Source organism: Pseudorca crassidens, chromosome 10 (assembly GCF_039906515.1).
Source record: "Pseudorca crassidens isolate mPseCra1 chromosome 10, mPseCra1.hap1, whole genome shotgun sequence".
NCBI classification, from domain to species: domain Eukaryota; kingdom Metazoa; phylum Chordata; class Mammalia; order Artiodactyla; family Delphinidae; genus Pseudorca; species Pseudorca crassidens.
The window spans coordinates 36,063,709-36,080,109 of record NC_090305.1 but is presented as its reverse complement, the minus strand read 5'-3'; the positions used below and the strand labels follow the sequence as shown (position 1 = coordinate 36,080,109).

At 57.3% G+C, this 16,401-nt stretch overlaps 1 protein-coding gene across 1 annotated transcript in view; it reads left to right on the top strand.

Moving 5' to 3' along the window:
* Positions 1-305: 305 nt before the first annotated feature.
* The window catches only part of GLP1R (glucagon like peptide 1 receptor), a 37,613-nt gene continuing 21,517 nt past the window's right edge, over positions 306-16,401 (top strand). The window contains exons 1-3 of the mRNA XM_067753079.1: positions 306-424; positions 7,687-7,783; positions 8,797-8,904. Coding sequence (XP_067609180.1) covers positions 347-424; positions 7,687-7,783; positions 8,797-8,904 — 283 coding nt within the window. The 5' untranslated portion in view covers positions 306-346. The remainder of the gene's footprint in view (positions 425-7,686; positions 7,784-8,796; positions 8,905-16,401) is intronic.

Genomic DNA, 16,401 nt, shown 5'->3' with positions numbered 1-16,401 from the left:
CACCTCAGTTCCCTACGGGGTATCCTGGACAGCTGTGGGGTGGTTTGGCTTTCTTTAGCGGGGGGATCCGGGAGGAAGGCCGGCTGTGGGGTGGGGGCGGCCCGGCTCCTGCACTGCCCGAACCCGAGCGGCGCCAGCCCGGAGCGCAGGGCCCGGGACCTCCGGTCCGGAGGTGGCCGGGCCCAGGGGCCTCCGCGGGCGGGGGCGGAAAGCCGGGACCCACCCGGCCCCTCCTGCGGGCGGGGCGGCCCAGCGGCGGCTCCTCCCCCGCGCCCGCGCCGCCCGGGCTCAGTGGCGTGCGCGGTTCCGCAGGTGGCAGCGATGGCCCAGTCCTGAAAGCCCTGCCATGGCCGGCGCCCCCGGGCCGCTCCGCCTGGCGCTGCTGCTGCTCGGGGCGGTGGGCAGGGCCGGCCCCCGCCCCCAGGTGAGACCCGCGGGCCCCGGGGCGGGGGAGGCGGCGGCGTGGGCCGCTGCGGGCGCGGCGTCCGGGCAGCGGCGGCTGCGACTTGAGCGAAACTCCGCGACCGCGGGCGGCGGGAACCCAAGCCTCGGGGAGTTGGACCTGGAGAGTTGGGTGTCTGAGGTGGGGTCTCGGACGGCGGACGCCTCCCGCAGCCCCGGCCAGGCGCCCCCTTCCTGGCCGCCCGGGCCCCTCTGCCGGGCCACCGGCTGTCCCGCGGCCGCCGTGCGCTGACTTCTGCGCCGCATCTCCCCTCGACCACTTTCCCAACTCCGTCTGCCGCAAACGCGTGCCAGCGGCCCGGCCACAGCCCGAGCTCCCCGACCTCCCCTTTTCCACTGTGCCCCAGACCCCTCCCCGCCGTGCCCCGCTATCAAAGACCCCCTGGGAAGGCAGAGAGGCCTGGGCGTGGACCCCCAGCTCTATCCCCCCGCACCAGCCCCCCAGCACAGCCTTTGACTCATAGCCCCAGGTACCCTAAGGTGGCAACTTGCTGTCCTTCCCCCTGACCTCCCAGCTGGAACTCGAGAGCCACCCCTGTCCCCAGCTCTGCGCCAAGGCAAACGCTAGAAGGCTCCCTGCTCCTCTAGAAGCAGGCAGGCCTCCCCTCACACACTCGCCTGACACACCCCCATTTTGACCCCCTTGGTGGTCAACATGCACCAGAGCCCATACTGGGACACGTGGAGACACCTTGGCCTCCTGGATGCCCTTGGAGGGCTGACCACAGGTGGACCCCTGCAGCCCCTCTCTGCCTTTCCTGCCTCCAGGCTCCTGGGCTGGGGGCTGTGGTCAGCCTGCTTTAGGAGAGGAGTTGTCCAGAGATGCTGTGAGATGCTTGAGCAGAGAGGAGGTGCAGGCTTTCCTGTGCCAGAGAGCCGTGTCTTCCCGTGACCTCCCACTCTTACCCCCAGACCTGAAGAGCTTTGGGGAGGGGGCTTTCACGGGCCTTGAAATTTGTCCCAGCGCAGGTGGAAGGCGGGAGGAGGGGTCTTTGATGACTGCCGACTCCACCCCTGGCTGAGAATCCAGATGTGGACAGATATGCCTCCCAGCTAAGGTGCCAGCCCTTCTTCAGCCCCCACGTTTTTTTCCAGTCTCATTCCCTCCCTCTCCCTGTCCCCAGCCCAGCTACTGCCCCCAGCTGCAGGAGGCATCTCCTTCCACACCACTGTCCCCCCAACGCTCAGCCAGACTTTGGCTTCCCTGGTGTGCGTGGGATCTTTTGGGAGCCAGAACTGCAGACCCACTACCTGCTTCTCTCTCACCTTTACCTCCTCCTCCGGCTGGGGCAGGGTTGGGGCGGAAGGCTCTGCTGCCTGGTCCCATCCTGCTCCAGGCCATTTGCAGACTGGCTTTGGATTAAGGGAAGAGGAGAGGTTCTGAATGCTGCCTGTCTTCTCCCCAGAGTTCCTTTGCCCAGGGGAGTCAGGCTCCTTGAACCTGCCCTTTCTTCCCACCCCTCATTCCTCAGCCCTGGGCCAAAAGCCCAATATCCTGGGGCCATAACAGTCCTGGGGTGACAGAGAAGGGCAGGATGAGCCAGGCTGTGAGCAGAGAGGGGGAGCTTCGGGGGTTGCCCTGCTGTGAGCATCCCTGACCCGTGGAGATCTGAGTGACAGGCTTTGAGGTCAGACTGCAGTAATTGCGACACAACCTCATGCCCGCGTGTGACTCTAAACAATGGTGGATTCTGTATTCTATTTTCTGTTCATGAAATCAGCAAGACTAGGTTGCTCCCTTCATGTCACTGCCGGTGGGGACGAATCTCAGAAAAGGAGGGTTCCCTGTGTAAGGTGAACCCAGCAGTCCAGGAACAGAGAGGACAAAGGGGTGTGGGGCTGGGCTGGTGCCTAATACCTGCTCACCCAAGTGGGACTGAAGGGAAAATGGAGTGAGCTGCCCACAGTCAGGCTGGCCAGGCTGGAAGGGGGTTCCGGCAGGAGGGTGGCAGAACTGCCCTCTGAAGAAGGGGACCTAGGTTACTCCTTCATTGTTGCCGGGAAGGACCACCCCCTCCCCTATAATTTTCCTCCGCAAGACCCCTGTGAGGGAGCTGGTCTACTGAGGAGACGGGCAAGACTTTGACACTCCAAATTAGAACCACACAAAACCGGGTTCAAATATCAGGTCTGCGGTTAGCTGGTGATCTTGGGCAGGACATCTGACCATCCGGAACCTCTGTTTCCTTATCTGTAAATAGGGATCACCAGCCCTGCCCCATGGGGTAATGGAGAGGGTTGGGACACTGGCGCCCAGAAATGGCAGCTTTAGTCACTTGGGGGATCTGACCCGCTTGTCCTCGGGAATCTGGAAGCCTTCTCCAGGGCAGGGGAAGAGGGCTGGGAGGGGGGCTGTCAGAGGCCCCCTGCCTCTGCACTCTAGTGAAGGGTGGATGGAGTCCAGGGTGCGCGGCGGTCACCATGGACTTTGTCCTGAGCTGGGCTCCCTCCCAGACATGGAGTCTGGTGGGGGCCAGGGCAGAGCAACCGAGAAACCACATCCTGCCCTTGGATGCCTTGCTCTGAGGAAGAACAGGCTCTCCTTAGCTGCAGCCTGCCCCTGAACAGATTCCTCTGTGCGTGTGAGATAGATACAGAGATACAGGATAGAGACAGATAGAGAGAGAGGGACCAGGGGGAGAGGGGTGTGGGCTGCATGAACCCCTGTTTCTCCTCCGTACTTGGATGTGACCCTCTGTGTGACAGCCTGCCTGTGAGTCCCCGTGTATGAAACATCTCAGCATGTCATTGTGTGTCTGACAGTGTGTATGTGTTTGTGACTCCAAGTGTGATACTGCATCTATGGGAAGGTCTGTGTGTGTATGAGAGAGACATCTTAGTGTGTGAATGAGTGTCTGCCAGTGTGTGTGTGGGTGAGAAAAGTGTGCTTGTGACAGAATGTGTGTCTGTTTCTCTGTACTTATGCATGTGACAGTGTGACTTTAGTATATGTCAGTCAAGGGGTGTGTGTGTGTGTGTGTGTGTGTGTGTGTACGTGTGTGTGTACCTGACAGTCTATGTGTTCATGTGTGGGAGAGAGACTCCGTGTCATGTCTTAGTATGTAAGCATGTGCTCCACACACGTGTGGTAATGTGTGTGACAGTGTATCCATGTGAGGGGTCTGGTGCACGTGAGAATGTGTGTGTGGTCTTCCTTTCCCTGCCCTTCTGCTCATGTATCTGGAGTCTATAAGGAAAAAAAATGGGGCCAAGAGCCCAGGGTCCAGCAGCACCATCCCTCCAGGTCTCAGAGGGCCTCGGGGATGGTTGGGCTCCGGAAGTTGGGCAGAGAAGAAGGAGGCAGGGGTCCTGGGAGGAGCTGCAGGGAAGATGCAGGGCTGCATCTGTTGGGAGGCGCCAGAGTTGTCATGGGAGCCCTCTTTTTCCTTTGGGGAGGCCCTCTCCCATTTTTCCCACCTTAGTGGCCTCTCTTTCCTCCTTCCTCTCAATCAAAAAGGTTACCAGAAAAGGAAAGAATCTGGTGCACTTATTCACACTGAGAAATTAAACTGCCGGAGGAATTCTTCACATTAGCAGCCAGTGTTTGGAGAAAGCATGCCGTCCTGGGGTGCTGGAAAGCCCCTCACCCTCTCCACATCCTTCTCGTCCTGCTCTTCTTCCTTAGAACACTGCTCACTCGTACAGGGCTGGATAATTCCTAAGGGTTTTCACTACTTTATCTTGCTGGATCTGTACAGGAACTCTTTGAAAAGAACGATATGCCCATTTTACAGATAAGGAAACTGAGGTCCCAGAAGATTAAAATTTGTCCCATCAGTCCCACGTTAACAGACAAAGCTGGAATTTAAACCAAGGACGTGTGACTCTCTGTCCAGTGCTCTCTTCTGCCACCACTCCTTCCTGGCATCTTCTTTGTCACCTGCTGCTTCCTTCCCGAACACCTGGATCTGAGAGACGCCCTCTCCTTACTGTAAACTCCGCCCCAGGCATTGCCCCCATTTGCCTTTACCCCCCCCCCCATCAGAGAACTCCCATGAAGCCTGGTGAGTCCTGATTCTAAAAACTGCCAAGCTGCCCTCACCCTGGTCTGCTGGGCCCCCCACTGCTGCCCTGATCTCCTGGCCAGCTCTGCTGCCTCTGAGGGGCAGGGGCCTCCACCACTGCATCCTCCCCACCACTTACCACCCCCAGCCCCTCCTCACCAGGCCTGGAGTGGGGACTCACATCACAGGAGGAGGAAATGGGTCTGAGGCTGGTGGGCAGGGCCTTGCCCCTCCTCACGGTTCCTTGCCCTTGGGCATGGAGGCTTTGCTAATGGCTATGTTGCAGCTGGAAGATGCCACAAATTAAGCAGGATGATCGGTCCTTGGCAGGAAAATATGCTCCTTTCTTCCTGCTGGGAGTTTGTTGTTCCTGGAAATGAGGGAGGGGTGGGACCCGGACTCCCCGGGAAGCCTGGCCGCCCGGTCTGCTCTGCCGTCTCCTGTCAACAGCAGAAATCGAAGACAGCTGCCATTGACTGTGGATTTTCCACGTGCCAGGGGCCCTTCTAAGCATTAACTCACTTAATGCTCACGGGGAGGCAGGGACTATCGTTATTCCCAATTTGTGCAGGTGTGAGCTCAGGCTAGAAGTTAAAACTGTTGCACAAGGTCACAAACTTAATTTACCGGAGAGCCAGGGTCAGGCCTGGCTCTGAGCCCAAAGCCAGGGCTATTCACGCTTCTCTGTGTAACTGTATTCCCCTGAGCCCCTGGGCCCTGCTGCACCGGGTGACCCCAGCCTCATTCCAGACCGGAGCCTCACATCTGTCCCAGGTCCTGCCTACTGCTCTCTCCCTGGCCCAGAAAATTCTCCTGAACATCAGTCCAAGGCTGTCTTCTGCTCGCTCACCAGAGCACCGACGTCCCCACTTCTGCCCCTTTGTTCCTGCTGGGTCCTCCTGCTGAAATGCCTACCCTCTGCCCTTGCTGGGCCCAGTCTCTCCCTACACCCCTTCCCTCCGCCAACCCCAGCTTACAATCCCCGGCGTCCCCCAGGGCTCTCAAGTCTTCACCGAGCCCTGCCCCAGCCATTCCCTGAGCACTTTCACCGCTGCCTTCTCTGCTGTGTCCTGAAGAGCATTTACTCCCACCCGATCCCCGAGTAGCCTGGGGACTCTCTCAGGCCAAGGCTCTGGCCTTCATCTCTGTGCTCCCCATGTTCCCCCAGTCCGTCCCCCCACCCAGAGCCTGGCACACTATTACTTCCATAAACGCCAGGTGGGGAGAGGCCAGAGGTCTGGTAGTTCGTGTGTTTGGGCAGGGGGGGTGCGGTGAGCAGTATTTGGAGAACTTCAGCTGGGGCAGGAGGCAGACGGTGGACCCCTGTTGTCAGGAAGCTGTCTCAGGGGGGACACAACCCCTGTTCTTAAGGAGCCCCAGCCTGAGGGCGACACAGCCCTGCCCTCAGGGAGCCCCCGTCTGAAGATAGTTTCTTGTCCGAGGCTCTGCTCCGAGCAGGTGACAGGGCTGCTTCTGTCTCGAGGCTCTCCGGGGCGCTGGTGGCCAGGCTGGCTTCCTGGTGCTGTCCTTTGCCTTTCTCGCCACCCTGAGACTTCTGGTTTCCCATGGGCTTCCTAGTCCACGCTCCCTGCCCCAGACACACCTTCTGCCCCAGTTCCCAGCAGTGACCTTGCTTGCTGCCTGCTTTCCTCCTAGAGAGATCAGGTGGGATTTCTCCCTGGTCTCCCTGCCCTGACCACCAGCACCTGCTGCATTCCGGGGAGGAGAAGGAAGGCGGGTGGGGGTCGGGGAGTGGATCCACCAGGACTGGCACTAGTGAAAACTGCGCTGACCCCTCAGTTGTAGCTAAAATTGACACTGCCTTCGCTGTTGGGTTTGATTCCTTATTTATTTGTTTAACAAATACACTTGACCTTTGCGCTCAGAAGAGCACTGTCTTTTAGGTAGCTCTGCCTGTGGCCTCAGCACACTCACTCCAAGACTGTCCCCTTGCTTGTCAAGCGAGCTTTGTCCCCTCCCTAGGGCTTCCTGTGCCGCCAGGGATGAGCCCAAGACAACCTGTGTCTTTACGGGAAGCGTCTTGTAAGCCCCAGTGCAGCCCAAATCTGGGCAGGATTACCCGGACACCAGATCCAGTGTGCTTAGGGCACCACCCGTCAAGGGTGGTGCAAACTCCCGAAATGACGCTGTTTTCATTTCGGCGCGCATGTATATTTTTGTGATTTCCAAAAGTGAAATTTTGTTTTAAATTATGTATAGGTCCTGAATTTTATACAAGGGGCTCCCTGGTCATCTGTGTGTCTGAAGGCTCTAAAGGAGGAATATTTATAATCTTAAGCCTGTTCAGGAAAAAATACAAATAAAAAAGAAACATAGTCCCAAGACGTATCTAAAGAAGTACCCGAAAAGGTCTGGGCGTGGATAATTCTCACCTGGGTGCATCTGCTTGGGTCTCTGCTAAAAAGCCAGTTCTGTTACCTTATCTATTCACAGAGAGGGGGACCCCTCCCATTGCAGACCCAGTCTCTGTGTTCTGGAACTTTTCTGACCCCTTCACCCCATGTCCTCAGGACTTCTCCCACAGTTGATAGAGCTGAGACGGTGGGGGTCATGTTGACCTCCCAGGTAACGTGACTGCATTTTGCAGGAGGGATGCTAGCGGTCAGCATTACCAGCGCTGAATCCCACCTCAGCCCACACCTTCCACTGCTGCGTCACAGGCACTGATCTGGGAGACTCCAGGTCCTAGCCTTAGCTCTGCTCCTTGGGGTGCTGTGTGACCTTGCTTGACTGAGCCCCTCTCCCACTCTGGGCCTGCGTGTTGCCTTCAAGACCGGTGGATGAAAGTGTGAGAACCTCGCGGGAAGGCTGACTGGGTGCTGGAAAGGAGCCCGTGGCAGTCACAAAGCCCAGGGCCCTCAGGAACGCTCTCTGCTGGGTGAGGGCAGAGGAAACCATGAATGAGACACACGCCCAGCCCGTGGCCCTTCCCCCGCTCACCCCCAACAGTGTCCTTTCAGTAGCCACTGGCTGGACATTTACTACACCCCAGGCTGTGCCCTGGGAGGGACAAAGATATAAAAACATCCACCTGGAGCCCCTCTTTGTGTTGTCACCCTCTTTCAGAGATGGCAAAAGCCTGTGGAGTTTGGGGCTCTAAGGTCCCCTGGACATCAAGAAACCAAGTGTGTGTGTGGGGTTGGGCATAAAAGAGAGGTTGGTTGGACCTAAGGGGCCCCCTTTTCTTTCTTCTCCCCAGGGTGCCACCGTGTCCCTCTCGGAGACAGTGGAGAAATGGCGAGAATACCAACGCCAGTGCCAGCGCTTCCTGACCGAGGCTCCGCCCCCAGCCACAGGTGAGTGCGCCCAACCAGCTCTCCACGGCGCTGGGAGGCCCCACGCCTGGCTGGGCATCATTCGCCTCTCTAGGACCCCTCATCTCCCCTACGCCTGGGGGTGCGGCCTCGCTGCTGCTGTGCTCCCCCTCGCCCCTGGCTGGGGCCCCTCAGGAGCAGACACCTGGCCTTTCTATTCTGCCTCCTCCTCAGCACTTCCCAGCCTGTCAGGGCAGGAGGCCCAACCCACGTACTTATGGTAATAAACGTTTAGGGGGAGTGACAGACAGAATGGACTGGAGGACACGGGGAGCGGGAAGGGTAAGCTGTGACAAAGCGAGAGAGAGGCATGGACATATATACACCACCAAATGTAAAACAGATAGCTAGTGGGAAGCAGCCACATAGCATGGGGAGATCAGCTCGGTGCTTTGTGACCACCTAGAGGGGTGGGATAGGGAGGGTGGGAGGGAGGGAGACGCAAGAGGGAAGAGATATGGGAACATATGTATACATATAGCTGATTCACTTTGTTATACAGCAGAAACTAACACACCATTGTAAAGCAATTACATTCCAATAAAGATGTTAAATAAAAGAAAAAAAAGAGCAGAGGACTGATAGGCCTGTGTTCCAGTCCTGACCTGCAGTCATGACCCAGTCACCTGAGGAGGGTTCTCTTAGCCTGGAGAGCTACCGTCCCCCTCATCCGTGGTGTGTAATTTAATAACAGGCCCATGAGGATCGTTTATTGAGCACTTACTATGCTCAGTTATCTATGCTAGCTATGCTATTTGTCCCCACAAAGCCCTGTGGGCTGGGGATCAACCCCATTTTCCAGGTGAGAAAACAGAGACCTTAAGTACTTTGCTGATAAGTGGCACCTGCTGGGTGGGAATGTGCTGGGTGGGTAGGAAGCCCCAGTGGAGGTGAGCCGAGCACAGGTTTCTGCCGGGCAGCCTCCCCGGTGGGGAACTTGGGGGGAAGTGCCCCAGCCAGGCTGGGACTCAGATGCCATCGTCCCGCTGCACCAGGCCTGTTCTGCAACCGGACCTTTGATGACTATGCCTGCTGGCCGGATGGGCCGCCGGGCTCCTTCGTGAACGTCAGCTGCCCCTGGTATCTGCCCTGGGCCAGCAGCGGTGAGTTCCCTCCCCCACCCTGTGCCCAGGAGGCTGGGGTGGGAGTGGAGTTGGCACGGGGCTCGTGCTGCCTCCTTTCCCCTGAGACGCAGCCTCCCTGCTCCAGGAGGTCTTTGGGCCTCCTCCCGGTGGTCTGCCTTTCTTTCCCTGGGGGTGGGGAGCAGTAGGGGGTGGCATCAGTGTGACCTGGGCCTGAGGCCCATCTGGCAGGTGGGGTCTGTGGGGAAATCGTGGCATCTGACTTAAGAAAGAAATGAGCACCCTCCTGCATCAGGAAAGGAGTCAGGTAGGAACAGTTCCTGGGGGTTCGGTGTGGGGTAGGTTTACTCAGAGGTGTCATTGCTCTGATGCGTGTGTGTGTGTGTGTGTGTGTGTGTGTGTGTGTGTGTGTGTGTAATGTGTATGTTTGTAGGTACCGCCCACCTGGTAGTAGCCTGTAGCCACCTCCTGACTCTTCAGGGGTTCACTGCTCAGATGAACCCAGACGGGAGTAGTGATCGGGGCCTTGGTGAAGTTGCCCCCCCAGGCCCTCCCCGGCTCACTCCTGTCTGCAGGGGACAGCCTGCACTGGGAAAGCTGAGGCTCTTTGGAGTACAGAGATCTACAGAGGCTGCAGGGGGAGCTCTGACTGGAGGGGGAGTTAATGTGCCCCCCAACACCCACCCCCCTGTCCCAGGCACCAGGGAGGCTAACAGGAGACAAGCGCCCTTGCCTCAAAGAGCTCACGGTCTCAGGAAGGGAGAAAGGGTACTCCTTTATAATAATGATGTTAAGTACCTGCTCTGTGCCCAGTCCTGCCCTAAAAGCCGAGTATTCATTTAATCTTTACAGCTACCCCGTGGGTATGCTTGTTTTGTACAGATAGGGAAACTGAGGCCCCAGAAAGTTTAAGTCACTCGCTCCAGATGACGTGGTAAATGGCAGGGCCAGGATTTGAAGCCAGCCTGTGCTCTTAATTACAGTGCACCGAAGGGGCCTGAGACCAAGCAGAAACTGGCCCAGAAGCAGGTGTGATTGAGGTCATACTCTGGGAAGCTAGAGGGCTTCCTGGGAGAGGCAGCCCCTTAGCGGAACATCAGGGCACCTGGCAGGGCCTGGTGTGAGCTTCACCTCAGAACACCGGACTGGAGTCAGATGAAGCCCAGGCAGAAGTCCTGAGGAGACTCTCTCCTGTTGTTCCCTCCCAGTATACCCACCCCACCCTGAGGTGCACAGGGAGAGCCTGGGCCTGGAAAGAGGCAGGCGCCTGCGTAAGACACAGAGCGGATCAGTGCCCTTCACGCAGCATTTCTGCGGCCAGCTGTAAGCACTTTACACACCTACACTCATTTAACCCTCACAACAACCCTGCGAGGCAAGCACTCTGGTGACCCTCCCCTTTTACAGAGGAGGAGACTGAGGCACAGAGATGCTAAGTGACTTTTCCAAGCTCACACAGCAAGTGAGTAGCAGACCCAGGAATAAGCCGAGGAGTCTGGTTTAGAGTGAGCATGTTTCACTGCTACACCAGGCTTCCTCCAGTGTGCAGGCACGTATGTGTGCGTGTGTGTGTGTTCCTGTGCACGTGGCTCTGGGCATGGGGACAGGCGAGTGGCCTGGGCCTCTGCTGGCTGGGCACACCCTGAGGGAGGGCAGTGAGCTGCCTGCCCTCTCCCTGGAGATGAAAACGTCGAGTTGTACAGTCTTACGGTTCTGCCTGATGCTGCTCTGAGTGGCTGTGTGAGCTTGAGTGAATTTCTAGACCTCTCTGTGCCTCAGCTTGCCATGTGGGAGGTGGGATAAAGCCAGGTGATGGGGGTGTTGGGAGGATTGTAGGTTCTTGAAAAATGGTTGCTGTTAATTTCTTCCACCTACCTGACTTACCTCGTCCACTTCCCGCAATACGCACCCTTTCCTTGCTCACCAGTGGTTTGGGACTGGCTGTCTGTCCAGCTGGGGCCGGGCCTCTAGACCCCAGGGAGCCAGGCGCAGGACAGGGCCCATCACTCAGCACTAAGCTGTCCCCAGCTCTGCCTGTCGCTCGCGGCTCCATCCATCACCTTTAATTTTATTTGAGCAGGAAATAGGTCCTGGTGGTGCCCGTTTATGAGCGAACACGGTTTTATTGCTTTCTCCGTGAAGATAGCGGCCACTGTGCAGGCCCCCTGCCAGCCCCCGCCCCCCTCCCTTGACTCACCAAGCTAATTCACTCACTTTTCTGACACGTGGCATCACAGACTCTGCCTCCCTCTCCCCTCTCTCTGAGTTAGGGACCTGCAGAGACACCCACCGTGGGCTCCTGCAACATAATTGCTGCCTCTGGCCTGTCCTGGCTGTTCCGCTTGGCAGAAGCTGGCACTAGGGGCTCCCCTCACCCCCTCCCAGAGCATGGGGGAGCAGGAAGGGGGCAGTTCTGGAACTTTCTTGGGCTGATCAAGGGGGTAGACTGTGGAAAAACGTCATAGTGGGAGTTCGAAGTGGGGAGAAACAAGGGGGACGGGTCTCAGGCAGGGTCCTGGCAGAAAACACACTCAGCTGGGAATTTGAAAAGAATTCAATGGAGGGGCCACTTCAGAGGCTGGCAGGGTTAAGGGGCCAAAGAGGTACGTAAAGCACCAAGGACCACAACAGTGGGAAGCTGTAGCATCCCTAGACCCGAGTGGGGCAGGAACAGCTGGAGGTCGTGGTGATGCAGAGGCCACCAGCAGGGCCGGGCCTTGGCCACAGAGAGGCAGTGCCACTGCCAGAACCTCAGAATCAAGGCAAGAAGGGAGCAAGGGAGACATACCCCAGCCTCTCTCTCCTTCCACCCTCCTACCTTCTGCTGGTGCCTCCCATTGGCCAAACCCAGCGGAGGGCAAAGAGCCCAAGTGATGCTGTCCACAGGGGTCAGCCTTCTGGGGTGCAGAGCAGGGAAGAAGAATGAGTGACTAGAGAAAGAATTAAATTCAGAACAATTCCCCGGGGCAGGTCTGTGTCAGGAGCTGGGGATGTCAGTGAGACCTTAGGGGTGTGTGAGTATGTGGGTGTTGGGGAGAAGGAGTGATCTTCCCCATGGGGCTGAAGAGGTCAGCTCAGGGGCCTGGGAAGTGGTGCTGAGGGAGGTCAGAGCCACCTCTTCTGCCTGGGGTGTGGCACCAGGAAGGCTTCCAGAGGGAGGTGATATCGGGGCCAGGCCTGGAAGAACAGGCAGATGGAGAAGGGGGAAAAGGTGCCCTCCAGGGAGGGAGGATGTCAGGCTCAGAGATGGGGCCAGGCCAGGCCTCAGAACTATACAGTATCCCAGGGAAGCCAGCCAAGTCCTTGAATTCTGACCCCTCTAATTCAGAACTGGGGATTGCACAGAGAGGGTGGGAACAGGTGAGTCAAGGAAGGAAGGCGTTCAAAGGAGATGCCTTGCGTCCACAAGATTTTCTCTGTAAACCAGAAGGCTGGAGTGGCTTCAGAGAGCCTGTTGCCACCCGAGTGCCCTCCAGCAGCCTTGTTTAACCACAAACAGCTGATCTGCTCATTACAAATCATTCCAGTCTCATTAGCTGCACCCCCTTCTGATCCCTACCTGTTAGCTTGGTTCTAATTATAGGAGAGTCATAAAATGTTTTAAAAATTGTCTATAACTCACAGTTCTTGGAAACTCTGACAGGTGCCTCCCTGGAGCTTGTACAGCAGGCCGGGGTTGCCAGAGGGAAACCGAGGCCCCAGCTTGGCCCTGGAGGAGCTCCGGCTGAGGCGGTGTCCTAAGCTCCAGCCCGCCCCCAGGGAAGGGGTACTCTTTTGAGGAATTGGTGCGGGCAGGGGTGGTGGCAGCAGGTCTTTCACTGTGACTCTAGTTTGAAGGCCAACCAGGTACCAGGCACTTCACATGCTTTATCTCCTAATCCTCACACCACAGACCTGGGAAGTTATCAGGGTTCCCATTTTACAGATGAGGAAATTGAGACCTGGGGAGGTCTGCCCAAGGTCCCATAGCTGGTTGAGGGCAGAACCAGGATTGACCTTGAGTCTGTCGTTCAGAACCCGAGCTCCTTCTCCTAGGCTGTGATGTGATGCGTTGCCCCTCACCCCCACCCCAAGCGGACACCTTCAGTTCGAGCCCTGCCTTTGACCCTCATTCCAGCACTCTGGGGAGGGCCTATGACTGCCCGCTTTGAATCTTGGCTTCCCGGCCCAGGAGATGGGGGCCCAGGAGCTGGGGGCCCAGGAGTCCATGCTGACCATTGCTGTTGCCAGGATGCAGGAGCTAATGGATTCATGAGCGGCTCTCCACAGCCCTGAGTGCCCGCGTCCACGTGGAAGGGCGGCTGTTAGCTTGATTACAGACGCCGCTGTGGTTTCCGGGAGGGGAAGTGTTTAATTGGGGGTTTTAGTTCCAGCACCAGGGTCTGACTTAATGAAATATCCCTAGGCCTCCTGGCATGCGGCTGGCTGCCTCCTGGTGTTGACAAGACCAGAGCCAAGCCTCTGGCTATGATCAGCAGCACCTGGGCCAGATAAAGCTGGGCTGATAAGCCGGACAGTGCCCACACCCACCCCATCTCCAGCCAAGATGGGCACCTGGGGACCGCAGCCCGGCCAGGAACCAGCCCTGGCTTTTAGTATTTGCTGCTAATGAAGGATAATTGACAGACGCACTCGTATAGGCTCACTGAGCTTCGCAGGGACGCAGTGATCCCTTGACACTGTTCCAGTAACACATACATCTGTGCACACACTGCCTCCCTACCCTCCCAGCTTGCCTTGAGCAGAGGGCCCAGGAATGGCAGGGTGCCAGGGGCCCAAACTGGCAAGAGGACCTGCTGGGAGGATGCTGAATGTTGGCAAGTCCAAGCCTGGAGGAAGGGCAGATAAATGGCACATGGCCATTGCTGACTGTTAGCAGTGAATTTGGCTGCTGACTTTTGGCCTCTGGAGGCCAAGAGCTGAGGGCTGCAACCTTTTTGGTTTTTTTTCGGTGCGCGGGCCTCTCACTGTTGTGGCCTCTCCCGCTGCGGAGCACAGGCTCTGGACGCGCAGGCTCAGCGGCCATGGCTCACGGGCCCAGCCGCTCCGCGGCACGTGGGATCTTCCCAGACCGGAGCACGAACCCGTGTCCCCTGCATCAGCAGGCGGACTCTCAACCACTGTGCCACCAGGGAAGCCCCACGAGGGCTGCAATCTTGATTCTGCCACTTCCTGGCTGGATGACCTTGGGCAAGTCACGTGGCCTCTCAGAGGCTCAGTTGCTTCATCTGTAAAGTGGGATTTGCTGTGCCTACCTTGTAAGGTGGTTGTGACGTTCAGAGGTGTCAGGCATACAGCAGGTGTTCAAAACCTGATTCTGTGAGTGAGCAGCCTGCAGAGAGGGTTCGAAAGGAGCAGGTAGGAAGGAAAACATCAATTCGAGTGCCTCCTGTATGCCACACCCTGTGCCAGCGGTGGCAAGTGGCTGTTATTAGGGTCACACTGCTGCGGGCTGCGTCCTGGGTACGTGGCGCTTCGACAGTTTGGGCCCCTTTGCGATGTCCTCTCCCTTCCCCTGGCCCCTCTGCCTCCTCTTTTCTCCCCATTTCCTCCCATCTAAATGGGTTTCCAGAGAAGCTTCTGATATAAGTCTCACTCTCCATGGAGTCAGCCCAGATCACCATAACTGCTCTGGGGTCATCAACTCCTGAAGACTGGTTTTGCTCTTATATCAGAAGACTCAACCCCTGGTGAAGAATTCCAGGCATCCATGCAGCAGATAAGAGAGACATTTGGGGGCCCTTCTAGTTGCTTAAATCAGACCTGGTGCCTCCCGTTCTCTGCCTTTGTCCTTTCCTGATTTTGTTCATAAATGAGCCAGGGGGCTATTGGGACACTGCTCCTCCCACTGCTGAAAGTCCCATCATTACATTTTCAGGCTTTTGTTTCTCTTTCTGGGGAAGTCTCTTAAAATGCAGTTTCTTCTAGAAGCAGTGATGCCGCAAGCTGACTCACCCCACAGTATTACCAGATAACTTCTGTCTCCTGAAGCGGGTCAGGGTCTCTGAAAGGGAGGGGAGAGTGGGCTGGGAGCCAGGGACCGGCTCAGGGAGGACAAGGGTCCCACTGGCAGGCCCTGCAGGTGCCTGACTGTGCAGGCAGAGAGCTGTCCCTGGCCCCTAAAGTGAAGGTGTCCTGGCATATGGCAGCAGTGGGCGGGTTGATGGTTTGTGAACTGTGAAATACAGCCCCGTCCTAGAGGGTGCGTCCCTTCCTGGCCCTGGTGGTGTGGGCCCTGGGGTTGATGCTGCCGCCATCAGGCACTCATGTTAATGATCCTTTTCCACAGACCTGTCCTTACTGCTGCCTCCCCACCTGGAAACTTCTGAGCGGCCACTGCCAGCCAGGGCCTTGCGGCTTCTCCATGCTCCCTCCTTCACGCTGAGCCTTCTTCCCACAGCCGGAGGCTGGTCTTTAAAATCTTTTGTCCTTTAGAATTTTTAAATCTTTTAAAATTCGTCCTGGCTCCAGCTCCCCTCCTTGATCCCCCCTGTACTAAATCTCTCCCCACTTTTGTCCCCAGTTTCCTGGCCCTGGGGTCAGACTTACATTTCCTCTCAGACACAAGTAATCCCCTGTCCCCTCTTGTGATCTCACTGCAAACTTGGGGCCGCAAGCCACCCCCTCCCTGGGTGGGCAGACAGTGAGGCACGGCAGGGTGGTCGCCTCAGCGCCAGATGCCCAGGTGGGATGTGAGTGGACACAGGGACATCCCACCCCCAGCCCTGCTGGGCCTGTGTTTGCTCTCTCTCGGTTTGCATTTATGTTATTCTTTTCTGCACTTTTTGGTTTTTGTTTTCTGTGAGAGTCTTGATTCTCTGAAGCCAGGGACTGTGCTTCCTTCCTCCTTCAGACTGGGAGCTCCTTGAGGCCAGGGGCTGGATGTCTCCCCACTGTCAGCCTGGGAGGTCTCCAAGGACAGTCTCCATCTCCAGCTACTTGAAGGGAAGAGCTGGTCTTCCCTCCCCGCACCACTACCCCTTGGAACAGAGTGTCTCTAAGGGCTATGTCTCTGCCATTGACTCTGTGTTCCTTTTAAATCAGATGATCTTTGAGACTAGGACTAGGTCTCCTCCATCAGATGAGAACTTCTTAAGGGCAGGGCTGTGTCTCCCCTCAGACCGGGGCTCCCTGAGGATGAGGCTGGGTCTCCTTCTTTCTCTCAAGAGCTCTTTGTTCCTGGGGTCTGCTCTGCCCGGGAAGGTGGGGCCTGAGTTCTGTGAATCAGCAGTCTCAGAGGGTGGCTGTGGGTCTGTTGGGGCCACTGCTCGTCAGCACCAAACCTTGTCCGTAGCACGATTTGAGGCAGGGGTGTGGAAATGGGCTAGCGCGGTCTCATCTCAATAGTGTGAATTCGTCAAGCTGCATTCCAGGGTGGCTGAGAGGAGAGGCTGAGGGTGGGTCAGACAGGCACATGGCAGGAGAGGAAGGCCCGGGTGTGTGTGTGTGTGTGTGTGTGTGTGTGTGTGTGTGTGTGTGTGTGTGTGTGCGCGCGCGCGCGCGCAGAGGGGTCAGTTC